This window comes from Oryza brachyantha, chromosome 2 (genome assembly GCF_000231095.2).
Source record: "Oryza brachyantha chromosome 2, ObraRS2, whole genome shotgun sequence".
Taxonomy (NCBI): Eukaryota; Viridiplantae; Streptophyta; class Magnoliopsida; order Poales; family Poaceae; genus Oryza; species Oryza brachyantha.
Window position 1 is genome coordinate 13,413,381 of NC_023164.2, and position 26,899 is coordinate 13,440,279.

The 26,899-nt window shown below is 43.6% G+C and overlaps 2 protein-coding genes and 2 pseudogenes across 2 annotated transcripts; all 4 read left to right on the top strand.

Moving 5' to 3' along the window:
• The first annotated feature begins 1,286 nt into the window (after positions 1-1,286).
• Positions 1,287-3,562, top strand: LOC102712607 (cytochrome P450 81Q32-like). The gene is made up of 4 exons (XM_040521518.1): positions 1,287-1,997; positions 2,076-2,415; positions 2,491-2,849; positions 3,048-3,562. The coding sequence occupies exons 1-4, from the start codon at positions 1,393-1,395 to the stop codon at positions 3,304-3,306; spliced, it is 1,563 nt and encodes a 520-aa protein (XP_040377452.1). The 5' UTR covers positions 1,287-1,392; the 3' UTR covers positions 3,307-3,562.
• Positions 3,563-6,916: 3,354 nt separating this feature from the next.
• On the top strand, positions 6,917-9,710 carry LOC102717410 (annotated as a pseudogene).
• Positions 9,711-10,652: 942 nt separating this feature from the next.
• On the top strand, positions 10,653-16,055 carry LOC107303603. Its single transcript, XM_015833611.2, has 7 exons — positions 10,653-11,279; positions 11,393-11,454; positions 12,504-12,637; positions 12,723-12,803; positions 14,812-14,919; positions 14,997-15,266; positions 15,471-16,055. The coding sequence occupies exons 1-7, from the start codon at positions 10,771-10,773 to the stop codon at positions 15,561-15,563; spliced, it is 1,257 nt and encodes a 418-aa protein (XP_015689097.2). The 5' UTR covers positions 10,653-10,770; the 3' UTR covers positions 15,564-16,055.
• A 1,490-nt stretch (positions 16,056-17,545) lies between these two features.
• On the top strand, positions 17,546-26,485 carry LOC102712330 (annotated as a pseudogene).
• The last annotated feature ends 414 nt before the right edge of the window (positions 26,486-26,899 follow it).

A 26,899-nucleotide genomic window follows, 5' to 3' on the forward strand; every position in this document is an offset into this window, starting at 1 on the left:
TTCATAAGAGTAGATATGCATATATATACAAGTGTCTTCGTTGATATGCGTATATGGGTTCATAAGGATATGTGTGTCTATGTGTATACAATTGTCTTCGTTGTGTTTTGGAAAAAAAACAACTTCATTAGTAATATGAAAGTTGTATCTGTTACATCTCGAAGACCATATCCATCCATGTCTAAATTGAGACAGTCATACGCTCACTCTGACAAAATATGAGCATGTATATTAACAAAGTAGGTATAAATGATTAGAGAAAGGTTATGATTTGTTGAGAAGAAAATGTAAGTAAAGAAATTAAATAAATGATAATTATGATTGGTTACGATAAGCACGTAGGTAGAGAAATAGCTCTACCTTAGGACAACTTGCAAGTGGCAGAAATAAATTTATTTTAGGACGAAGCAAGTAACATTCTGTCGAGGATATTCGCTGATCAATACTCAATCAACTTCAAAATATAGCTATTTCTATAATCGAAACACGTCTCAAAATGCAACTATTCCACTACCTTCTCAACCTATAAGAATACCCCCTAATATTATTTCTTCCCATACTTTCTCATCAACTAATTACAACTAGTTTTTACTTTCGACCTTAGTGCACGTATAAAGATGCTTAATAGTTGACTCTCTCGATCGTTACGTAAGTAAATTTAGTGACATGGAGAAAAGAGAGAAAAGGAGAGAGAAAAACTGTCATCATGAATTAGAGACGATTCTTAGTATTTATTAAAAAAAAACTTCCTTGCATGAGGGTGTATAAAAAGAAAACTAGCGTAATAAAAATATTTTATTGCATTGATGTAGAAACTACACATGACTCTAACTTTATATGTATCATTATAAAATAGACTATTATACTGCCGTGGCTTGAGATAGAGCACACGATAGACTCTATCATTGGACATATCCTTAATTTCTCAAACAAACAAAAGAAAACATTATTCTTTTTTTAGACAGAAGTACCAAGTAGCTACTCCTACCAAGTACCAACCGTGGAGCTTAGGACAATGATGTTTACAAACGAGAAACTGAGCAAGAAGAGTGTGCATACCCAAAAAAAAAAAATCAATGGAAAGCATGTCCTCTGCCTCTATCGACAACGACTCAGTGATCCTGTGTCCGGAGAGCCCCGCACGGCACGCCCACCGGCGACGTCAGCCGCTCGTCGTCTTCCCGCGCCCCGCCCGGCCACCTCCCAAACCGGCGCGGCACATGGACATGCCGCCATCGAAGCTCATTTACTCACTACGCCATTGCAGCAGTATAACTGATGATGCACTGGCCTGGCCGGCGAGCAAGCCAAGCGAACACCGACACAGCTACCTACTCCTCCGCCGGCAGCTTGCGAGCCGCCGACTCTGTCTGCGGCGTCCGGCGTGTCAGCATGGTCGACGCCATGTCCGGCGGCGCCCTCGTCGCGCTTCTTCTGGTGGTGGCGGTAGCCGCGCTGCTCTCGCTGGAGCGGCGGGGAGGCGGCGGGAGGCGGCGGCCGCTGCCGGGGCCCGTGGCGCTGCCGGTCGTGGGGCACCTGCACCTGTTCCGGAGGCCGCTCCACCGCACCCTGGCGCGCCTCGCGGCGCGCCACGGCGCCGTCATGGGGCTGCGGTTCGGGTCGCGCCGCGTCGCCGTTGTGTCGTCGGCGCCGGCGGCCGAGGAGTGCCTCGGCCCGCACGACCTCGCGTTCGCCAACCGGCCGAGGCTGCCGTCCGGGGAGATCCTCGCGTACGAGTGGTCCACCATGGGGACAGCTAGCTACGGGCCGTACTGGCGGCACATCCGCCGCATCGCCGTCACCGAGCTGCTCTCCGCGCACCGGGTGCAGCACTTCGCCGACGTCAACGTCCGAGAGGTGCGCGCCCTCGTGCGCCGCCTCCACAGGCGGGTGGCCGCCGCGGGGGGACGCGCAAGGGTAGAGCTCAAGTCGCGGCTGTTCGAGCTGCTCATGAACACCATGATGGCCATGATCTGCGAGAGAACCTTCTACGGCGCGTAAGATTGGCAAGACAAACTTGCTTTCCACCATCACCATCACACGCCATGCATGACGCGTTTGTACCTTTTGTGTAGCGACGACGACGAGGTGAGCGAGGAGGCGCGGTGGTTCAGGTCGGTGGTGAAGGAGACCATGGAGCTGAGCGGCGCGTCGACCGTGTGGGACTTCCTGCCGGAGGCGGTGCGGTGGCTGGACGCCGGAAGGATGAGGCGGCGGATGCGCGAGTTGTCCGACAGCCGGACCAGGTTCTTGCAGGGGCTCATCGACGACCAGAGGAAGGACATGGACGAGAAAGCCACCGACGACGACGACCACACGCCGGCGAGGAGGCGGACCATGATCGGCGTGCTCCTCTCTCTACAACGCAAGGACCCTGACACGTGCCCCGACCAGCTCATCCGCTCCCTCTGCATCGTGAGTCCAAGCCCAACAACTCAAAGCCGCCCTGCCCTGCTCTGACGAACACCTCTGCTTTCTTCGTCCTTCCAGGGCTCCCTGCAAGCTGGGACGGACACCTCGGCGGCGACGGTGGAGTGGGCGATGTCCCTGCTGCTGAACAACCCGGACGCGATGGCGAGGGCTCGCGGCGAGATCGACGCGTGCGTGGGGCAGCCGGCGCGGCTGCTGGAGGCGGCCGACCTCCCCAAGCTGCACTACCTCCGGTGCGTCATCATGGAGACGCTCCGGCTGTACCCGCCGGTGCCGCTCCTCGCGCCGCACGAATCGTCCACCGACTGCGACGTCGCCGGCTTCCACGTCCCCCAGGGGACGATGCTCCTGGTCAACACGTTCGCCATTCACAGGGATCCTCAGATTTGGGATGACCCAGAAGCCTTCCTCCCAGAGAGGTACTATATGCTCCTCTCATCTTTGTTCTTTACATGGAACCCATGGTCAATATATTTAGGAAAAATTCGTTGCTGCCTAACATTCTAGAGACGAATCTAGATAGCTTGTTCAGATTCATCTCTGAAATCACTTAGATTTTAGGATGGAGAGCGAGAGTATCGAGTACTAACCATATACAACCCATATATGTTGTATAGGTTTGCGGATGGGAAAAACGAAGCGAAAATGGTGATCCCGTTTGGTATGGGGAGGCGACGGTGCCCAGGAGAGAATTTAGGAATGCAAATGGTAGGACTTGCACTTGGGACGCTAATCCAGTGCTTTGATTGGGAAAGGATCGGGGAAGAGCTAGTGGACATGCGTGAGTGCTCTGGCCTTACGATGCCAAAGGTGTTACCTCTTGAGGCCTTCTATCAGCCTCGAGCTTCGATGGTTCATCTTCTTTCCAAGATTTAATCAACACCGTCGAAAATAATTGGTTGCTCAACTTTCTATGCAAAGGAAAAGGAAATATATAAGAAATAATGTACACAGATTTGGCATGATCCGTCCGTGGTAAATCTTTGTTACTCTGTATCATAGGCAAGTATTTGTCTATTTATGTATCCTTATACAAATTGAGTACTCTAAGGAAAAACTCTTGCATTAAGTGGAATTTTTTTTTTTTGAGTTACATCAATATAAATGTGCTTCTTGACCCTCGAGAAAAAAATCTACATGCATTTGAAAGATGGTTAGAGTCCATGTTAGATGACTACCTTAACAGTTTCGTCTTTTCAAGTGAGTTAATCCATTTTCTGATCCTCAGGGTTATCGTGATTACAAATCGTATCGAGGATCGACATAGGTTACAATATCGTAAAACAAATTTTTCTATCAGGTAAACTAGAAATCAAGTAAGTAAATAATCATGGATCGTTACCACACGAATGCATTGTGTAGTGGAAGAAGGTGCTAAAAAGCCGAAGTAATATAGCGATCTGACGCACATTGATGTAGAGGAATTAGTCGAACAATGTAGCCTAACCTTCTCCTTTACATGCATATACCTCACGACGCAATTGCGCCGATCAACACCCCTCTACTGGTATCCACACGTACGGGACGAAACGCCATGTGCAGATGTGCTAACATCCGAGTGCAGCTAGAGGTTTGGCTCGGAGGAGGACGATTAAGGTTTTCTCATGCAACGAACCACCCTTCTCGTCCCTGTATATATAAGACCCGAAACTGGGCCTCCAAGACCCACATGAGTCCTACTCGGATCCATATCCAAACCGAGTCTGTATTGGATCAACATCCAATTCCCTTATCCTAGCCCATTAAGTATGTGACTCATAGGTTCATGAATACTCGGTTAAAATCCAAAAACTTCTTTTTAGTCCACAACCAGTAGTGGCTTCTAGCAGAACATAGTGACCTACCAAGTAAACATAAAGATTGCATTGGCTAAACCTACAGTGTATCTTTATATCAATCCATTTACATTATGATATCGATTAAGATTAAGGCTAGATATGTGTCATCCTTTCAATAATTAATCATTCACTCGATCCTATAATAGATTATTTAACTTGTAATTGACTCCTCAATCACCTTTGGCATGACCCATGCACTTCCATAATCTATAACTCCGAGGGGCCTAGAGATACCTCTCTAAAGAAAGGGCACTTTTCATCTTGATTATTCATACTCCACTATATGTTTTCATGTTATACCTAAAGACTACTTTTACAACGATCCAATCACGATGTAGCGTTTAATAGTCCCTAAGCAATCCATTACACATGTTGGGAAACTCAAATTGCAATACTTATGAATCACAATTCAAAACATTAAACTTAGAACCTTTCAAAAGTTATACCCAAAACCTTGAACTATAGAATTAAAATTCTTCTAATTGCAAAATTTTAACTTACATATAAAAATTTTCTATGCGTGATCTACAAGTTTGAAATAAAATTCCTATAATTTTCTACTAAAAACCACATACTTTTAGGTCAAATAAAAAATGCTTGTAAATTCCAAACTCCTCAATCAAAATTGAAAAGTTTCTATGCAAGAACATGAGCTCTCAAGTCAATATTTCTACCTGGAGTGAGAGATCGGTCCCAAATCCATCATCCTACCAATGTGACAAGAATAAGTCATGATGTGGGGAGGAGCTGGGGATTGGGAATTGGGGAACAGTAGGGTATGAGGATGTGGAGGGGGCGGGGGGGGGGGGGTGAAAGAGGATGCAAGGAATTGGGGAACAGTAGGGTATGAGGATGTGGGGGGGGGGGGGGGCAGGGGGGGTGAAAGAGGATGCAAGGGGGTAGGGTTAGGGTGGGTATTAAGAATTCAGATTTGCCTCTTGCTAAGAGTATATAAGGGTGGAAATGAGTCAAGTCACGTGGGTTCTTTCACGACCATATTTAATTCTTAAAAAAAATTAGCTCAAAACTCTATACAATTTTATTTTCAACCCGTTTTGAATCCGACCAGGAGTATGCCTCTTATGAAGGGGAAATAAGAGAGTCTCAACGGGGAAGAAAGACAAAGGAGAATGAGAATTTGTCTTAATAGCTGAAGTGTTCTCCAGTTCACTTCCTAACAAACACTCATGAAATATGTACTTTCCTTTAGTGTGCTATACATGTGTGAGATGTAATATGGGGGGTTAGGTGTGGAAGCAGTGTTGAAGTTACATTGATGATGAGATGGAAAGAAAAGAAACATTGACAATGAGGTCCAACACAGGACATGGCACATCAAATCAGAATGATCTCACCAATATAATCATATTTGATAAAAGTTGGCAAAAAAATAAAGTTATTTTTCGAACTTGACCAGTTTACTGAGCTATTTCTCGATTTGTACTACCTTGATGTGTCCCAAACCTAGTGAGTGGTTACTATTGCATACAACATACCACAATCCTACCATAGGTAATTGATCAGTTTTCTCTTGATGAATCAAAACGACAACCCTCCTACCGGTCTATTAAAAATGTTATGCTATTGTGCTTCAGTTTGAACCGCACATAACCTCACACTCAGTTTTTTTTCGTCTATTCCTTAATTTGCTTGATTACATTGATTGAGCTAAGAGCACCATTGCCAAATGAAAATCTCCTCATCTTTTCGCCTATACTTAATCGTGTAAGCCAAATTTGAATTTTAAACCTTTTGAAGTTGATTTTGAGGTTTTTCACCAAAGTTTATTTTCCAGTATTGGTTTTTAGATCGCTAAAATTACGTATATAAAAGTTTTATTCATAAATCATATTTTATTTGTAAGTATGCCATTTGACTTTTTTATAAAAAAACCAAACAATCACTCCAATATATTTAGAGTTTACGTGGAGCATAGATACAAAGTTGATTATCAGTTAGGACTTAAAATGTGTTATAAGATATACATGGAGTTGTACTCTTGTTTTATGATCTCTCTTAATTAGAGAGATATCACTAACCGCATGGGAACAACATAGACGAGGAAACGGCTATTCGACGACACAGTCTAGTATGGGTCGTTGATACCTTGATTTGATATAATTATGCTTGATTAGAGATGAGTGCTCTGGAGATATACGTTTCCTGTAAACCTCGTTTACAAATATCGCATCTCAGTGTTACCATCAGTTTGGGTCTTCTGTTGAATGCTTGTGTTTTTGGCTACTGACACCAATTTTGGTACCAGCTTTATAACAACAGCACAGCACCATCCAGCGTGCCGTCTGACTGACCTTAGCTATTATTATCTCTATTCCGTATTATAAGATTTTTTGTCTTGTCTAAATTTATTTTTATATTAATAAATCTATATATATTTATGAAAACATATATAATTATACATAAATAAATTTAAATAAACTTAAAAAATCTTATAATATAAAACGAAGAACGTACGTATATCGCTAGTATACCTACAAAACCGTCAGCTTCAGCTCTCGAAGTTGCTTGCTCCACAACAAAAGTGTCTTGAGAGGGACAAGACATGCGCTTGACTCCATCTCCATCAACTTCTGCAGCAGTGTAATCGATGCAAATCGGTCCGCTTCCGCGCTGCTGTGCTTTCCTGATCGGCGACACCTGCGCCACGAGCTGTCGTCGTCTGCGCCATGTTCGGCGGCGTCCTCGTCGCGCTCCTGGTGGTGCTGGTGGCGGCTGCGCTGCTCCCGCGGCTGGACCGGCGAAGGCGGCGCGGGCGCCGAGGGCGGCCGCTGCCTGGGCCCGTGGCGCTGCCGGTCGTCGGGCACCTGCACCTCCTACGGATCAGGCCGCTGCACCGCACCCTGGCGCGCCACGGCGCCGTGATGGGGCTGTGGTTCGGGTCCCGCCGCGTCGCCGTGGTGTCGTCGGCGCCGGCGGCCGGGGAGTACCTCGGCCGCCACGACCTCGCGTTCGCCAACAAGCCGCGGCTGCCGTCCGGGGAGATCCTCGCGTACGAGTGGTCCACCATGGGGACCGCCAGCTACGGGCCCTACTGGCGCCACATCCGCCGCGTCGCCGTCACCGAGCTGCTGTCCGCGCGCCGTGTGCAGCGCTTCGCCGACGTCAACGCCCGCGAGGTGCGCGCCCTGGCGCGTCGCCTCTACAGGCGGGCGGCGGCCACCGCGGGTGGCCGAGCGCGCGTGGAGCTCAAGTCACGGCTGTTCGAGCTGCTCATGAACAACATGATGGCCATGATTTGCGAGTTGCGACAGGACCTTCTACGGCGCGTAAGATCGGCAAGATTAGTGTTAACCATCGCCATGGCTGACCTTAATTGTTGACCATATCCTTGTAACCTTGTGTAGCGACGACGACGAGGTGAGCGAGGAGGCGCGGTGATTCAGGTCGGTGGTGAGGGAGACAATGGAGCTGAGCGTGATTCAGGTCGGTGGTGAGGGAGACAATGGAGCTGAGCGGCGCGTCGACCGTGTGGGACTTCCTGCCGGCGGCCGCCCGGTGGCTGTTCGCGGGCAGGCTGACACGGCGGATGCGGGAGTTGTCCGACAGCCGGACGAGGTTCTTTCAGAGGCTGGTCAGCGACCATAGGAGGAAGGAGATGGATAACAAGGCAGGCGACGGCGACGGCGACGACAAAACGCCGGCGAAGCGACGGACCATGATCGGCGTACTCCTCTCCCTACAGAGCAAGGACCCCGACGCGTGCCCCGACCAGCTCATCCGCGCCCTCTGCATCGTGAGCACGATCCGTCAAACACACAAGAGCTCCAAATAAGCCGCCCCCTGCTCCTCTGACGAACACCAGATGCGTTCTTCTTCTTCTCCGGCCAGGGCTCCCTGCAAGCCGGAACGGAAACCTCGGCGGCGGCGGCGGAGTGGGCGTTGTCCCTGCTGCTGAACAACCCGGAGGCGATGACGAGAGCTCGCGGCGAGATCGATGCGTGCGTGGGGCAGCCGGCGCGGCTGCTGGAGGCGGCCGACCTCCCCAAGCGGCACTACCTCCGGCGCGTCGTCATGGAGACGCTCCGGCTGTACCCGCCGGTGCCGCTCCTCGCGCACGAGTCGTCCGCCGACTGCGACGTCGCCGGGTTCCACGTCCCCCGGGGAACGATGCTCCTAGTCAACACGTTAGCCATTCACAGGGACCCTCAAGGTGTGGGATGACCCAGAAGCCTTCGTCCCAGAGAGGTAACGTTCTTGTTTTTGTCCGGTTCCATCATAGTGTCTAAAACTAGGGACCGCCTATTCACCAGTCGACTGATTTTGGTTGGTGGTGTCAGTCGATTGATTAGATGCTGGACTTGTGTAAAAGCAGTCAAAAACCACAAAGCAAAAAGGACAGTCCATTGTTTTAGATCGGACGGTCGATACAATCAACGGATAGATACGAGAAAGGGCAGCCGGCTATCAAATAGCAAAAATATTATTATTATTATGTATAGAGTAAATAAATGAATAAATAAGTATTTAATTTTATGGAAGCACCCTAAGACTAATATGTACTCCTACATTAGTTTCAGTATCTTCAAACTAACTATTTTAAAAGTTTTTAATATTCAAAAATTCTAATAGTTAGAATTTAGTCTTATCTACAACTTCATGAGTATCTGCACATGTAAGATCACATCCACAATAAAGATAGCATACTATCTTTAAGTATTTAAAAGACAACTTTTTAGTGGTCTAACTCTTAGCAAAAAACTTATAATACAAATGATTCTACAATTTATTCTCACTTGACATTAAAATATATGCAAGAGACTCTCTCTTGATTAAGAGATAACGTTTATCTAGCTTATAGATACATAAGTTGTTTATACTAAGTATAAATAAATCTTAATAGGTTTGCGGATGGAGAAAACGAGGAGAAGATGATGATCCCATTTGGCATGGGGAGAAGGCGGTGCCCGGGGAGAGCTTGGCCATCCAAATGATAGGGCCTGCGCCTGGAACACTGATACAGTGTTTCGACTGGGAAAGACAAGGTGAAGAGCTGGTGGACATGGGTGAGCGCTCTGGCCTCACGATGCCCAAGGAGTTGCCTCTCGAGGCCTTCTATCAGCCTCGATCTTTGATGGCTCATCTTCTTTATAAGAGCAGATAAAGGCTATAAGTTAATTATAAATATATTTTAAAGAGATAAGGGAGAAGAGAAATAGACTACTAATTTGTAACTAGTTTATACATGGGCTTCAAGACAAATTGTGTGTATGACATATGAGACCATATATTAATGTTTTATAGGTAACTATTGTATAAATTGACTATTAGATTGACTATAGATGAATTGAAGCTAGTAGCTAGTAGTTGGCTATACTATTGAACTTGCTTAAGATGTAATCAGCATTGCTGAATATAATTGGTTGCTAAACTTTGTAATCTCAGAAAATAGATAAGAAATATTATGGTGAAATTTGGCATGATTCATCGGAGTAGTTGTGCCTTTCAATTGTATTATGCCTATGCATAAAGTCTTGTCTCAAATTCATTGCCGTAACAAAAAAAAAGTGAAAACCTTACAATTATAATAGTATAAATCCATCAAAACTGTGTTTTTTTAATCTTTATGTATGATGAATTTGTACATATATGTAACACAATTGAAAGTAGATATAAATAGTTTCTAGAATTTTCGGTGAAATTTATTAGTTATTGTACTCGGTGCGTACACAGGATATGCTCCTAATTTGGAAAATATATCTAAGGACCTCTTACGTTAACTAGATAATTTTTAACCTTAAATTCAGAGTTAATTTTAATGTTTTTTTATTTTAGATTATTTTCCAGACTTGGATTTTAAGTCAATATAAACACGTATATAAAAATTTTATTTATAAATTATTTTTTATTTATAAATATGTCGTTTAGCTTTTTTTCATTAAAAGCTAAAATATATCCCCTTATGTTTTGAGACATTTCTAGAAAATTTCAAAGGAATTGGAAGAGGCATTCCTTTGTTCCAAAGGAACATATAGGAATTTTTTTCTAGATGAATATAATCATTTAAAATTCCTCCAAAATTCTTTTGTTTCCGAGGAGCCATTTAGGTTTTCTTATGCTACCGCATGAACTTTAATTTATTTATAGGGCATGTTTAGAGAATTTCCATTAGTTACAGTTTCTCAAACTATCACTCTCTTCAAATAATTTAAATTCTCACTCACATTGTAACAATATGTAGTCGTAGAATCTAAGAACATAAATAAAAACATAAATATTCCATATTATAAAAAAAAACTAGCTTCTTTTTAACTGCTGTTTAAATGAATCTTGAGCTCTTAGAATAGGGCATGCAATATATCCTACTTTAATTATACAATCATTCTTCTTTTATTTTAAATAAATGAGGAAAATATGCCCAGGAAATTAAAACCGCTTCCGCTTCCGCTTTCCACCGAACCACCGAAGAGACTGCACTCTTCAGTTGCCACCGGGCGCCGGCCAACTTTCCGAAACCTCGTTGCCGGCGGCGAGGCGGCCGGCCATGGCCTACCTCCCGCCGCACAAGCGGCACTCCAGCGCCTCCACGCCCACCCCTCCCTCCCTCTCCTCCTCCCTCCGCTCACTCTCCCTTTCCTCCCCTCGCGGCGGCGGCCGCCGCCACCACCACCGCGGCGCCGCCACCGCACGCCAGCCCCGCCCGTTCAACAAGATCATCCACGCCGCCGGCTGCGTCTCCCGCTGGTCCCCGCTCCCGCCCTTCCCCGACGACCCCGGGGACGACGACGGGTCCCTCCGCCTCGAGCCCTTCCTCTGCGACCCCATCGAGCGCAAGACCGGTGCCAAGCCCCTCGCCCTCGTCTCCTCCTCCTCCTCCTCCTCCGCCGAAGCCTCCCCCTGCTCCGCAGAGGCCGCGGCGTCCGCCATCGCCGAGAGGTTCGTGCCGGACCTCCTCGCCGCGGCGGAGAGGGCCAAGGCGGGCGATGTGGCTAAGGAGACGGAGGAGGTGAAGCTGAGCGCCGTGGCCAAGGTGGGGAAGGTGCTCTTCCAGTCGTGAGTCTCCTCTCTCCATCCCATCTACCATTTCCTGTTGGAACTGTGCTTCCTCTGGACTCGTGATGATGGATGCTGATCTCCAAGTGTCGCCGCGGGTGATGTTTGTGTAGGGGCGGCGGATCACCCATCTCCATGAACTCGCTCCGCGAAGCCGTGAGAGCAGGAGAAGAGGGTGTAAGATCATAAGCATGATTAATATTTTCTAATGAACAATTGGCTTGCGATTTGGTTTATAAATTGAATTTGGTTTGGAAACAATTAAGGTGTTAGTGCGAGTGTGTGTAACTAATGTGAGTCAGGTTGCGATATCTGTGCTCGGAAACGGTTGGTTTGTCTCTAGTTGTGCAGGTGACTTGAGGTCAATATCGATCAATGGCGGTGGGATCGTGACTAGGCTCAGGGAGAAGCTGAGGTCCGGACGATCGAGGATGCCAGGTGACGATATTGAATACGAGTTGGCACATGGTGGAGCAACACCGTGTGGGATGGAATCGTAACGGGCTTCACATGTTGTGTGTGTAAGCGCCGGAAAAATCGAGAAGTAAATCGGATCAAAACTGGACGAGAAAAGGAAAGGAATTTGCTACAGTATCGGATACTGTAGCGCACGATACTGTAGCAACCGGATTACTGTAGCGCGCGGCACTGTAGCGACCGGATCGGATTACTGTAGCGCGGCGGGTACTGTAGCAGTCGGACTACTGTAGCACGGCTGATTTTGGCATGTTGGATTTGATTAGGAAAACTAAGAGATGAGTCATATTAGTATAAGGAGTCCTACTCCTATTTGGTGATAGACTTTTCGATATAAATAGAGACCGAGGGGTATACCCCCGGTGTGCTTTTGTGAGACTTAGTTGTTGATTCTATATCGACGATTTTGATAGGAGTGCTGTTGGTGCACTTTGTAAATACCAGTTGATGCAATAAAGTCAAGATCATTCAATCTACGGTTTCGGCTTTCATCTACTGGTGATTTTTTGGATTCCGACGATCCGATCGACGTCATAGGAGTGGCGCGATTCGATGATCTGCTCGGCGGCACATGAGCGGCGCGATCAAGATAGCGGCGACACAGGAGCGACGTGATCAAGGTAGCAAGCCTGCGTCAATTTCTTCGACAGAGATAATCTTTTATTCCGCGAAAGATTTTTGGGTTTTGTTTTTTCCTACCATTCACCCCCCTCTGGTAGGTTTGTTTGATCTTGTTCGATCCTACAGAGGGATCGAGGAGCCATCTCCATAAATCATTCTATACCAATGTGTCCAGTGAGTGCTTGGATGGAATGGAGCGATCCGCTACAGAGAAGATGGGGCTGGAGTTTGATTCCTCCAAAGAGCACTACCATGTGAAGGTTTGCACGTCTAGTACCATGTCGATCATGCTTTTTTCGGGTTCATATGGGTGAGCTAATTTGTTGCCTGTAAAATGAATGGTAGGTCTTTGACAAGCGTCAAAGTGATATTACGATATCCTGCAAATGCACCGTGCAAGAAGATGGGAAGCTTGCAATCCATAAGGTTTTCTTATCGTTCTAACCTTAGCCATTTACCTTTTGTCTTATCAATGTTCTGCATTATAGGATTGTTTGTGTATCATATTTTGCTATTCGTCTAATTGTGTAGATTCTTTTGCTGAGTGTAATTGCTGAATGCGAAAAAATAGAATCTGGGGGTTGTTAACTTTTCTGCTTCTACCCATGATGATTAGGAATATCAGCATGATTCTTCATCTTTGTAGTTGGGTTCTAGAATTAGGATGATGTATGACAGAATCATAGTTATCAGCCTACCATAAAACATCTTGATTTATATGCTTTTCTTAACAAAGTGAGAAGCTTGCTCACATAAACTTGTCTACCTCATTTGTACCACTAGATGAAGCCCATTGGCTACTTCTGCCTTCCAGATGTTGTTATTCCCACAATAATACAATATATGCCTTTAATCATCATTGAAATCACTAGTTTGTACTGATTAGGCTTGTGGATGCAACATTGTAGTATATCCACTAATGATGGATTAGTTCAATTAGCTAGAGAAAAAACAATACTATAGACTGGAAGCTCAGTTTTTAGTAGCCAAGAGATAGGGAAATGTACCACTTTCCAAGTTTTGATTCTCTACCTCCTTAAATTTAGATAATCTATGAACTCCACATACTAATACTCTGAGCCTTTTGTGTGTAGTGGAACTTCTTTGACATAGTGACTTCTGACAATTGAACTTGACATTGCAGTGGAGCGATGCGACTCTTTAATGCTAACTAATAGTTCTTTGATGCCATATACAGTTTTTGTTTGGTTCATTGAAAATAATTACTATGTAGATGTAAAGGAGTTGCTTAAGTGGAATTTGAACATTGTAAAAAGTTGGGGATCCATTTACAATACATATTGGTATGTGTGAAGGAGAACATTTCATTCTGGGGTGGATCAGTACAGGCCCCAGAGGGATACTTAGGTACTAGTATGTATCCTTACCATGGTTCTTAAAGCGTTGCTTAGGCGACACCTAGGCGTCTAAGCGCAATCGGGAAGCAAAGCGTCGCCACTGCCTAGTGCTCTTGTTGACTTTTTGCATTATTTTCATATTCCAATAAAAAAATATAATTAGTTCTCTAGTATGCATCTTGTGCTCATGTGTATAAGGTATCGCCTTACACTCGCCTTAAATGCCTAGGTGTCGCCAAGGTGATTGGGCAGGTGTGGGTCGCGTTGCCTCGCCTTGTCGCCTTAAGAACACTGATCCTTACAATTCATCTGTATGTGAACTAGAGTGTATACAGTTGAAGGGGTTTATAATTGAGGGATTCTATCTGTACAAACACTTTATGCACACTTTACGGGATTTCTGAAATATTTGTGCCAGAAAATCTATCTGTTCATCACCGGCTTTCTGAATTTTAAAACTTTGGAAGGGAAAAATATAACCAGTAATTAGCAAGTCCTAAATCCTAATTGATCATAGCCAGAAATATTCCATTTTCTACACTTTGCTGAATTAGATAACCTACTATAGTACACACTGGGCAATGCCAAACATTATGTTTTGGTTCTCAATTGTAAGAAGTTTATGTATTATTAGAAATAGATTTTGGTGTTTCCTTCATTGAAGGAGTGATCTTTCATGTCCTTTGGTTAGGAGTAGACCAATCATATTTTTCCTTGGATTGTTGTCCCTGAGTTCATATGTTCTCAATTCAGCCTTGAGCTATTAACAGAGCACATTATATTTTGTTAGATGACAATAGAAATGAAAACAATAAAATTGTGCCGGTGTTAATGAGATCATGTGCTATATCTATTCTACTGAAGAAAGTTGACAGGTTTTTTTCTTCACTTATGTTAGTTGCATCAGATATAGGTATGGTAAGATGTGATCTACTTAACAACTACTTGCACATGTAGGATATAGAAATTTTTGTGTGTAGTGCTGTATCCTTCAGGACCTTGAAATATATACTCTATTGAAGAATTAACTAAACGTTGGCTTAGCATATTTGTTTCACACTTACTTTTTTGTGCAGGTTGAGTTAAACCAGGTAAGGCACTTAGTGGAAGATATATCCTGTCTGTTCAAGGATCTCGACCTGAGGCTGATGTTGTCTACCAAAAGATTCCCTAAAAACTTAGATGTGAGTTTGTTTTGTCTGAAAATGCTGATCCATTCTGTTGTGGTATATTCCTTTGCAAAGTTAATTGATTTTTGCAGGCTGAAGTGGAAAATGCAATAAATTGCTTGGTATCTTCTGCTGTTATTGATCCTGATGTCAAAGGAGGACTTAGATGGCCACTTGGAAAAGAATCGGTTGATGAGAGGTTCAGCATAGTTGGAGTGTGGCATACAAACTATAAAGCTTACAGAAATGAGAACTTAAGGCTCAAGCTAAGGCATGCTGATCGGTTTGACCACCAAAGCTCAACAGGAGAAGTTTCTAATGAAGTTACCTTTAAACTAATTGGCATATCTGCGAAGCTGGAGGTTAGTAAAATCTAATCGTATGTTGGTGCAATTGTGCTGTTCTTCAGCAAGTTACATTTTTGGTTAAATTCCTAAAAATACATACCTGGCAATGCTACAGTGCGAAGTCTTCCTCGCCCAGAATTGGAATCTGTCGCTATAATTTTTGGTCGACTGTACAGCAAATAACATAATAACCTTTGTAACGTCTTGTTCTTGTTACAGGCTGGTCATCAGGAGAGCTCTGTGGAGGAGATGCTGGAATCTGCAGTACGAAGGATCTGGGAAAGCGCTTTGAGCCACAAGATGGCGCCCTGAACACGGTTATGCTGTTTTGTACTGACAAGCAGATATTGCTACAAGAGTTTCCTGGCGATGTTACTGTCTGACTAGAGTCTACACTGGAGCCAACTAGTGTTTGTCTCAGTCCCGTCCTGTGCAGTTTCAGTTGCTACCGTCTCTACAATCTACTGTAGAAGTGTAGAGTCAATGTGTTATATCATACTGGCAGTGGTCTATGGACCTGGATGGCACGGTATGGGAGGTTTCAACTTTCTTCCTTGGCGTTGCAACTTCTTTGGGACCCATTAGTTGGAACGAACGAGTCACCAAGTGAGACTGTAAATTCAAGTGAAGTTGAAGTGGCTGGGCAATTATGCATGCCTCATATTAAGCGAGAATGGCATATATGTATATATTGTTAAGCTCTTTCAAATAGGGTTATGTTATGAAACAACACGTCTCGATTAAGTCGAGTAATACCCCGTTGTCCCACAATATTTATCAACTATTTGCTGGCGCTTGTTTTGACTCAGACCACTAATAATAATTAAATGGTTAAACTACTATGAATAGAAGCTTAATGCTTATGTTTACATACAGACTATACTCCCCCCGATCGATTTTTTATATGTTTAAAGCCGTTAATTTTAAAACATCTGTTTAACTACTTATAATTTTTTTAAATATACGAAATTATATAAAGATTTTTTTAATGATAAAGAAATCTCAACAAAATAAATATATCAAGATTTCAATAATAAAATAAATGGTCAAATATAAATATTGAAGTCAAAGCATAAACACAAATAAACCGGAAGGTGTACAAAACACCTAGTTAATACGCCTTCTCTGGAAGTATTCATAAAATTATTCCAGAAAATACAATCGGTCAGAGTATAAATATAAATAGTTACTCTATCTTTTTCTTATACTTATATGCCAAAATTTAAATTTTCAATCTTAAATTTAGAGTTAATTTAAGATTTTCTTCACCGAAGGAGTATTAAATTACTTTTCAGCACTGATTTATTGCTCACTAAAATATTTTTATAAAAACTTTATTAAATTATTTTTATTTATAGTATCTGCATACAATCACCCATGCTGAAATTTTGATATTTTGTTTCTTTTAAAAAACTTATTTTATAAATAGACCCCTGAAGTACCAATAGACTTTTTTGACGGCGTCCTTCTGTACAAAGCTTATTGTTGCTTTAGCTTCATGATTCTGAAAGAGTGATGCAATGTCTCCTTTTCACTTCATGTTTTCCAACACAAATAGCCCAATACAAATCCTACAATAACGTGTTTACAATTAGGCATTCAGTTCGAGTCATTCAAAAAAACATTTGAGCAGTAACATAGCAATGAAATATTGAGGAAATGAACGGGGAATTGAAATGTTTACTTAGGGCCCGTATAGTTCCCAAAATTCTTTTCTTAAAAACATCACGTCAAATCGTCAAATCTTTGGATAGTATTAAATATAGATGCAAAAAACTAATTACACAGTTTGGGAGAAATCGTGAGACAAATTTTTAAGCCTAATTAGTCCATGATTAGTATAAGTGCTACAGTAACCTTATATGCAAATATGGGTAAATTAGACTTAAAAAATTTGTGCCGTGTTTTCTCACGCAAACTATGAAATTTAGTTTTTATTCGTATCCGAAAACACACTCCGACCCGGGCCATAAATTTCCTTTTCCTGAATTTAATCACGCCCTTAGAGTATCTCAACAACTCATCTATCCCATCCTCTATTCTCTATCCTAAAAATAAAGGATGAAGACTATAAATTGAAAAATAAAGGATGAAGACTATAAATTGAGCTTCAACAGAACGACTATCCTATCATCTATTTTTAGTATTAGGAGAGAGAATCTTCGTATTTAGATGATCTCTATATCCTCTAAAAGATATAGAGAATGGTATATATGGATGATCCAGTGGAGTACGTAGAGATATAAAGGATGAAATTATTTTAGATAATCATCCAAATAAAAATAATACGGGAGAGCGCGGAGAGCCGGAGGCGACAGGCCTGCAGCTGGCAGCCGCCAGTTGCGCAGCCCGCAGCTCGCAGGGTGAGGGCGGCGGGGGTGCGGGCCGCACGCACGCAGGCACGGCGACTCCGGCACGGGAGTATGGCGTGTCGACCGTCGGGAGAAGGCAAGGCAACACGAGATGGCGGAGGCATTGAGTCGGCGAGGCGATGCCGCGACAGTGAGAGCTGGAGTCCGGAGAGGCGGCCGGAGACGGAGGAGAGACGTGCGCGGCGCGCGGGCTGCGGTGGCGTCCCGGCGGGCGGAAGTTGGCCTCGGCCACAGCCACATGCAGTATGCGCCGCCAGCGCCCAGCACCTCTCCACGAATCCATTCTCCAATTTCCACTAACCCTAACTCATTCCCTGGTACGGTTAACTCCTTATTTCTGCAATAGGAATAAGGGGAATTTAACTATTTGCTACTTTTATATTTGTCAACTCTCCAAATACCACTCCAAATGCCATGGTTAATTTTAATCTTATAAATTTGCAGAGTTGTTTTCTTAATTATTTATCACTTTTACATACGTGGCCCTCCTCTATCCTTGCCTTCATCTTCTTGTTCTCTCCTGTTCCTTCTCTCCACGCAACAGCAACGGTGAGATTGAGGCTAGCTTGGCGGAGGCAAACAAGAGAGGGATTAGAGCAGGGGGTGGCTCTGGAATGGCAGGGAAGCAGTGGCAGCCTGTGGCTGGCCCTGTTCCTTCTCTCGACGCAACAACAACGGTGCACCTCAAGCTCGGACGGGGGAAACGACGGGCGGCGACCGACGAGCCCCTCACGAGGTCGAGCTCGCCCCACATGAATGGAGACGGATCGAGCTGGTGTCCGCGGCGGTGACGCTCGAAAGTGCATCTAGCTCCTAAAGTGGGTTTTGGATGATTAATGATAACTCTAGTCAAAGCATGCGTGTGCTAACCGTTTATGATTGCAGAGAAGTATAGCGAAGCTAAACTTGCGCTCTAATGCGAAAGGTTTAAGATTAGACTAGATGTGACCCGCAAGATAAAAAGCGAACGGATTTGAAGACTTAGAAATGCGTTTTTCGTTTTAGCTTTGAGTCATAGGATAATCCGTATTATTAAGAGGGGTCATCTAGTCAATACATGCATCCATGAGTGATTTAGTGAATGTTAGAGGCTAGGAGAGAAAAATTCCAGAGAGCCTGGATCGAACAGTCCGGTTAGGACCGGACGGTCCGATCCTAGGCAGCTTCCAGAACCTAAGTGTGGACTAGACGGTCCGGCCCCTGGGCCCAGACAATCCGGCCCATATAACTTTATCCAACGGCTAGCTGACATTTGACAGCCCTATATAATCCACCTCGGGATTCTAGCCATTGGAGAAGCTCCCAGCTCAAATCATAGGGTTCCTAGGCTGGTTCTAGCCCTCTCTAACCCTCCCCCACCAATGCCAACACCTCCTAGAGTGATTAAAGAGAGAATCTAGCCTATGTTGTGTTAAGAGGGATTAGTGTGTGACATTGAGAGTTCTTGAGCCCTAAAGAGAGTGATCACTTGGTCTTGAGCCACCAAATGGATGCATGTGGAGACGTGGAGGCCTATTACTCTTGGAGCTTGAGCTCCTAGACGGATAGGCGTCGTCCGCGAGCCTCCAAGCTTTGTGGATTGTCCGGGATCAAGTTTGTGAAGGTTGGCGCCTAACCTCCGTAAGGAAAAAGGCAAGTTCTTTAGTGAATTCTTGAGCTTTCTCTTAGAAGGTTGCAGGGTAGAGCGAATTGCATCTAAGGACTAGGCAAGAGGTTGATCTTGACATTGGTGGTCGATCAAGGACTTGCTAGTGCCTAGGAGTGAATTCGGAGACCCGTGTCGATCTTGTGTGAAGAAGCCAAGAGAGGAAAATGATCGAGAGAGATCCCGCTCAGTGGAGCGCCTCAACGGAGAGTAGGATCGACGGATCCGAACTTCCGATAAAAATCACTCAGGTTCATATTTGTGTCTTCCTTCGCTTTTCGTTGTTTCTGTGTTATTTCTGAGTTCATTTTCAACATACACACACTACACGCTCGTAGGAACCACACCAAGAAAGGAGGACTAAAAAGTCCTCACTTTCACTGACCGAACAGTCCGTTGTTCATACCCGGACAGTTCGGCCGGAGGCCTTGGCTCAACCCGAAGGCCTCGACCGGACGGTCCGGCCCTTGAGCCCGGACGGTCCAGCCCTACTAACCGCTGCAATTCGAAAGAATTTTCAGGTTGCCTATTCACCCCCCTCTAGGCTATCTCCCTAGGATTTCAACGCTATCCGTCGTGCTGCTGGTGATCGTGCTCGTGCTGATCGCGGTGCGGCGGCGGTGCGGGCGGCGGTGTGGGGGAGGTGAACTGCATGGCATTCTCGTCGAGCCTGGGCGGCAACAACACGAACGAGCGGCAGCTCATGGTGAAGGGGTTGGCGCGGCGGGAGTTCCGGTGGGAGGCGATCATGGAGGCAACGGCGAACCTGAGTGACCAGTTCGCCATCGGCTCCGGCGGGTCGGGCACGGTCACCTCGTCAAGCTCCTCGGTCGCGTTCGCCACCGCCACCTCGTCAAGCTGCTCGGCTTCGTCGTCAGCCACGACGGCGGCGCTGGCGGGGGAGGTAGCATGCTCGTCTACGAGTACATGGAGAACGACAGCCTGTACGTCTGGCTGCACGGCGACAGCAGCGTCGCCGGCGACGGCGAGCGCAAGAAGCGCGTGCTAAGCTAGGACCCACGGCTCAAGGTCTCACTTTTCACGGTGACAATCCACATGGCACGCCACGTAGGCAAAAGTGGCAGATAGTTAAGAAAATAACTCTCTCCGATGACAAATTTGTAACGCCAAAACTAATAGGGGCATTTGAAAAGTTGACAAGTATAAAAGTGGCAAATAGTTAAATTCCGCTAGGAATAGCGATGGGGCTAAAGACTTGTGATCGTACTGCAATCTTGACCAAACCACAATACAAGTTCTCTGGGGTCAAGCAGCGACAGATTCTACACGACCCAGCTAGACAGGTTTTTATCGTTTGCACAAGATTGTATGGTGTATACTGTAGTCTGGTAGTGCTTCAAATACAAAGTGTTTCTTGTTGATTTAGGGGGTGTTTAGATAGGGCTAAACTTTTTAGTCCCATATCGCACGGGATGTTTGAACACTTATTATAAATATTAAATGTAGACTAATTATAAAACTAATTATAGAAATGAGAGCTAATTTGCATGATAATTTTTAAGCCTAATTAATCTATAATCAAAGCATGTTTACTGTAGCATCACATAGATTAATTATGGATTAATAGGCTCAATAGATTCGTCTCACGAATTAGTCTAAGATATTAGTCTAAGATTATGGATGAGTTTTATTAATAGTCTATATTTACTATTTATAATTAATGTCTAAATATTTGATGGGACTAGGGGCTAAAGTTTAGTCCCTTGTTCCAAACACCCCCTTAGTCATACACACATACATCCATAATTGGTAGTTGGTAGTTAGCCAAGTCAAGGTCTCTTCCATTTCTCTAAATAATGGGGCACCACTTGGTTTAAAATGTGTTAGCATCGTTGACCTCTACCAGGATCCATATGCATCCATCTGTATGGGTAAATTTCTCCTTTTTCTGCAGGAAATGCCTTCCAACCTTTCTGCCCAAGCCTTCTTTGTTTGATCTCTGAAGGGCTTGAGCATGGCTGCTGCTGCTGCTGCGGCTTTTGCAGGAAAAGCTATTGCAACATCAGTCATCGGCTATGTTGTGAATAAGGCCTGTGACTACTTGAAGGATAGCAAGGGAGCTGGAGGGCTCAAGACTACCCAAGCAAGGCTGGAGACACTGCTCCCTCAGATCGAGGTGGTGTTTGATGCTGTGGATACAGAGGAAATCAGAGGCCAAAGTGAGGCACTGGATGCATGGATGTGGCAGCTCAGAGATGCAGTTGAGGAGGCTGAGGACGCGCTTGATGAGCTGGAGTACTACAAGCTTCAGAAGGAGGCAAAAATGCAAGATAACAAGGTAGGTGGCACTCTGCATCAGTATAGAGGCAAGATTGTTCAGCATTTTAACCACTCATTCAATACTGGGTCACTGAAGAGGTTGAGAGATGCTGTGAAGGCTTTGGCTGATGTTGCCTCTGGTGTTGAGCGATTTTTCCAAGTTCTCAATCAGTTTAGTTGCAATAAGGTTGGCCATAAGTAAGGTGTGGAATTCAAGAACTTGCGCGAGACAAGCTCGTTGCCCCAAAGCCTAGTACTTGGAAGACATGAAGAGAAGAAGATTATAGTACAGTGGCTGACCAAGCATGAAAACCGTGCACATGAACAGGTTGTTTGCAATATCCCTATATTTTCTATAGTTGGTTTAGGGGGCATGGGGAAGACAACACTAGCTCAAGTTATATGCAATGATAAAAAGGTAAAAGATTATTTTGATTTGATCATATGGGTTTGTGTTTCTCAGAATTTCAATGTTGAAACACTAACGAGAAAGATCCTTCAAGATGTGCCTCGGACAGAAATAGGCATGATTGGCCTGAATGCTCTCCTCAATGCTCTTCAGGAGAAATTGAGTTCCAAAACTTTTCTCTTGGTACTGGATGATGTGTGGGATGATGAGAGTATGCATGATTGGGAGACTTTAGCAAGTCCATTAAGATATGGGAAGACAGGAAGCAAGATCTTGCTGACAACTCGAATGCAATCAGTAGCTGATCATGCTGCAAGAGTGATGCAGGAACAGTGCCAGTGTTTAACATTGAGTGGGTTAAAAGAAACTGAACTTCTTCTTCTATTAGAGAGGCATGCATTTTTTGGAGTTAATCCTGATGATTACAAAAACTTGCAACACATCAGCAAGAAAATGGTAAGAAAGCTCGGCGGTTCTCCATTGGCAGCAAAGGTTCTCGGCGGATTGTTGAACAACAAAAGGGACAGTGGCACTTGGAACAGAATATTGGTATCAGGTGTTCATAATATACAACAGGGCAAGGAAGGGATTATGACAGTGTTAAGGTTGAGTTATCAGCATTTACCAACCCATTTGCAGTCATGTTTCAGGTATTGTAGCTTATTTCATGAAGACTATGAATTCACAAAGAAGGAATTAGTGTACTTATGGATGGGCTCAGGACTAATCCCACGATTGGTAGATGGTATGACCCCAGAGGATATTGGAATGGAATATTTAGATGCATTAACCAGAAAGTCGTTTTTTGACATCAAATCAAGGCCTCATACCAATCGTGCTATAAAATGCAATTTGTTTGATGAATATTACGAGGAACGATTTGTCATGCATGATCTTTTGCATGAATTGGCACGGTCAGTTTTAGTGAACGAATGTGCCAGAGTTGGTATAAGTTCTGAAAGGATTCCTAATACTGTTCGCCATTTATGCCTTGAGGTGATAAACCCCACTGTAATTGAACAGATATCTCAGTCAAAGAAATTACGCACGCTTGTCATGCATTTTCAAGAGCAAGATCAGGCAGAACAAGAACACATGCTCAAAAAAGTGATAGCCGTTGCAAAAGGATTGAGGGTGTTATCCCTAACCACAAATTCTCCCTGTAAACTGCCTGATTCAGTGGGTAATCTGTTGCACCTTCGCTATTTGTCTCTCACATGGGGTCAAAGAAACATGACACATTTCTGTTGGTTGCCACAATCTGTATACAAGCTATATCACTTGCAGATAATGAAGTTTGAAGATCCTAAACTCGCAGTCCCTATGAAAGGAGAAATGGAAAGAGTGTGCAACCTAGTTAATCTGCGCCATTTGCATCTTTCTCATGGAATAATGCCCATGATTCCTTCTGTTGGAAAGCTGACTTCTCTTCACGAGCTATATGGTTTCAACATCCAACAAAAGGTTGGTTACACTATTGGTGAGCTGAAGAATCTGAGAGATATTCGCCATCTGTATGTTTCAGGTCTTGACAAGGTATGCAGTGCAGAAGAAGCTGCTGAAATCAAGTTGGACGAGAGAGAGAGTCTATGTGCACTTGCGTTAATTTGGTCTCCAGGGTCATCTGATTTATGTGATCCCAGCAAAGCTGAGATACTACTTGATATGCTCCAACCACATGAGAATGCCTCTAAACTGAGACTTGAAGGATATCCTGGTTCTCGACCTTCATGTTGGCTGCAAGATCCCATACTGATTAACCTGTCATACATCCATCTATGTGGTTGTCAAAGAATGAAGTTCCTTCCATCTCTTGGTCATTTGCCTTCTCTTCAGTACCTATACATAATTGACATGAAATTGGTAGAGTGTGTGGACTCATCATTCTATGGAAATGGTGAGAATCCTTCTGGATTACAATCCCTTAAGGTACTAGAGATTGAGGGCATGCCAGTTTGCACAGAATGGGTTGGATTGGAGGGTAAAAACTTGTTTCCTCAGCTTGACACACTAGTAGTGCGTGACTGTCCGGAGCTGAGAGGACTACCGAGCTTACCTATTAGCATTCGACACATTGAAATTCATCATGCTGGTCTGCAAGCTATGCCGACATTTTTCGTTAGCAGTGATGCGAGTTCATCGTCAGTGTTGGACCTCGCTCTGTTTAAGCTAATGATTTCCAACTGCCCATACATAACAACTTTCTGGCATGGGTGCTCTCTTTATGCTCTCGAGGAACTGTCTGTCCAACAATGTGCAAGCTTTTCATGTCTACCAGAAGATTCATTTCGTTCACTTTCCTCCCTGAAAGCCCTTGAAATTGTGAAGTGCCCAAATTTGATCGCAAAAGAGACTATGTTGCCTCATACGATGAGAAATATCACTTTAGGATCGTGTGCTGGTGCTGAAGTTGCGTTACTTAAGTCACTGAAAGGTATCAGATCTCTGAAACGGTTGTTTCTAGATGGCTTTGCAGTGCCAAAGCTCCCTCCAGAAGCGTTTGAAAGATTAACAGAGCTAACTGATATGATGCTAAGTGCTTGCTCAACTGCAGAGCTTCCAGAAGTAGCAGTCTTTGCAAGATTGATAAATCTTGAAAACCTAACAATTTGGGACTGTAAAGAGCTAGTTTCACTTAATGGGATCCAAGGTCTTGCATCGCTCCTGTCATTGACAATTGCTGGCTGTGACAAGCTTGTTGAAGATTCATCTGTTCAGTCAACAGATGATGCTGGTTCATCTGCCCTTCCTTTGGATCTCAGTGAGCTTGATATTGACCACCCATCAATCTTACTCAGAGAGCCATTGAGAAGCATCACTACCATCAAGAAGTTTCAAATTTCTGGTGGACCTGAGCTAACACTCTTACCTGAGGAATATCTGCTGCGTAGCCGTCATACCCTTGATGAACTAGTTGTGACTAATGCTTCTCATCTGAAATGTTTACCGCAACAAATAACAAACTTGACCTCCCTGCAGTCCATGCATATACAAAATGCAGTCAATATTCAGACACTTCCAGATATGCCAACATCTCTTACCATCCTGCACATCTACGGTTGCAGCTCCGAGTTCAAGAAGAGATACCAAAAAGATGTAGGCCCCGATTGGGTCAAGATTGCACATATCCGTGATGTTGAAATTCGCTGAGATATGATACATGACATGGAATGGAATGAGATTTGGTACAGCAGAGCATCTATGAGCAATGCGTGAAGTTTGCTCAAACTTTCTAGTTTTCTCATATTTACAGCTTAGCTTTGGGATTGCTATTAATATGTCAGCCTAAATTGCTAGGTATGTACTTTACATTCTCAGTTCTGGCAAAGCTACATATGGACTAGAATTTTAATATCAAAGATAACTATCTCATTATTTTGCTTCTATGATAAATTTCAAACAACCACTCTGCATGCAATTGTTAAGATAAATACATAATCATAACAATTTTTCTCTTAAAATATCCTAATAAAAATTTTAAGAAACGAAAATTAAAAGTTAAAGATATAGTGATTCGTTATCAGAGCAGTACATGCTTTAAAAACAATGGGAGTAATGCTAGCTTTCCAAATTAGCTTAGCTAGACAAGATAGTTTCACCTAAGTTGAAGATGCACATTGTTAAAATTATTTGTTTAAATGTGAATTGTCCATGAAGATAATTCACAGATTTAATAGTTACTACCTCCATTTCATAATGTAATATGTTTGACTTTTTTTGTTGCAACGTTTGACCATTCATCTTATTTAAAAATTTAGTACAAATATATAAAATGACAAATCGTGTTTAAAGTTCTTTTGATAATAAAGTAAGTCACAAACAAAATAAATGATATTTTCATAAATTTTTGAATAAGACAAATGGTAAGTAAAAAAGTCAAACATCTTCCATTATAAAACGAACGGAGGAAGTACAATTTTAGTCCAGCAATGCCATTTATTTTTTCCCATGACTGGATCACTAGGTTACCTCAAGCGCTATTTTTCCTGAAGGTGGGGAGTGCTTCTTCCAGACAGCAAGCTTGCGCTCAATTGCCAGGTGATAGCCACACACAGAACAAATCTTCATTCGAAGAAATTTGGGGAGAATTTCTGTCGAATTTTGGACCGTCGATCTGTAATCTTCATAATCCATTGTGTTCTTCATTTCACGGACTGTATTGTCAACTTCATAAAGCAGCAGTTTGGTACTCCGACAAGATTTTGCTAGAATATTCCACTATGTAATAATCCCATTCTTCAGTTGTTGTATTGGTGGTTTTTGGTTGAGCTGTATCCTGTGGTTTGTAATATTCCTGTGATAAAAACGTTTTTCTGTAAATATTCGTCTTAGCTCCACCAGTTGTCAATTTGTCATTAGTCATTTTATTTAAAATTTGATCTTGGTTAGCTAATGGTTCTTCACTCAGTAGACTCAGCTAATTTTTCTTGCTTCACAACTATGTAAATACGACAGGCAGTCATTATTGTTTGCCTAATGAAGTCATTGGTGTGTTTAGACGTGCAGTCACGGTGGAAACAATTTTATACGGATGAATGTATATAATTTATATATATATCTAGATTCATTAGCATCAATATGAAATTAGGCAATGGACTTATGAAATGGAGGAAGTATTCATTTATCTATAATTGTCTTTTAATATTAATAAGCTAAAGGGCAGTTTGCAAAAGTTACTATGAGAGTAAATGGAGTGAAAGATTCCCGGCCATCAGTAACCTCTTTTGTAGGAGTACTGGTGGTGGATCAATATCAGTATTATGGATATAGGATAACCCCATATACATACCCTTAACTTAGCAGGAGTACCCCATATCTAATTATATACGATAGATGAAGAAAATTATATTTAGATAAGGAAACGTAGGTAATCCAATTCAGGTATAATTTTACCTACTCAGTCATTGAGCACACTTACTTCTCACAATCCTACTCCGTTACT

Bases quoted from the DNA above. Each gene is read 5' to 3' on its own strand.
- LOC102712607 (XM_040521518.1), top strand. From the start codon at position 1,393: ATGGTCGACGCCATGTCCGGCGGCGCCCTCGTCGCGCTTCTTCTGGTG. The intron at 2,416-2,490 runs GTGAGTCCAAGC...TCGTCCTTCCAG, and splicing joins TCATCCGCTCCCTCTGCATC to GGCTCCCTGCAAGCTGGGAC. The intron at 2,850-3,047 runs GTACTATATGCT...TATGTTGTATAG, and splicing joins GAAGCCTTCCTCCCAGAGAG to GTTTGCGGATGGGAAAAACG.
- LOC107303603 (XM_015833611.2), top strand. From the start codon at position 10,771: ATGGCCTACCTCCCGCCGCACAAGCGGCACTCCAGCGCCTCCACGCCC. The intron at 14,920-14,996 runs GTGAGTTTGTTT...TGATTTTTGCAG, and splicing joins GATTCCCTAAAAACTTAGAT to GCTGAAGTGGAAAATGCAAT. The intron at 15,267-15,470 runs GTTAGTAAAATC...TTCTTGTTACAG, and splicing joins GCATATCTGCGAAGCTGGAG to GCTGGTCATCAGGAGAGCTC.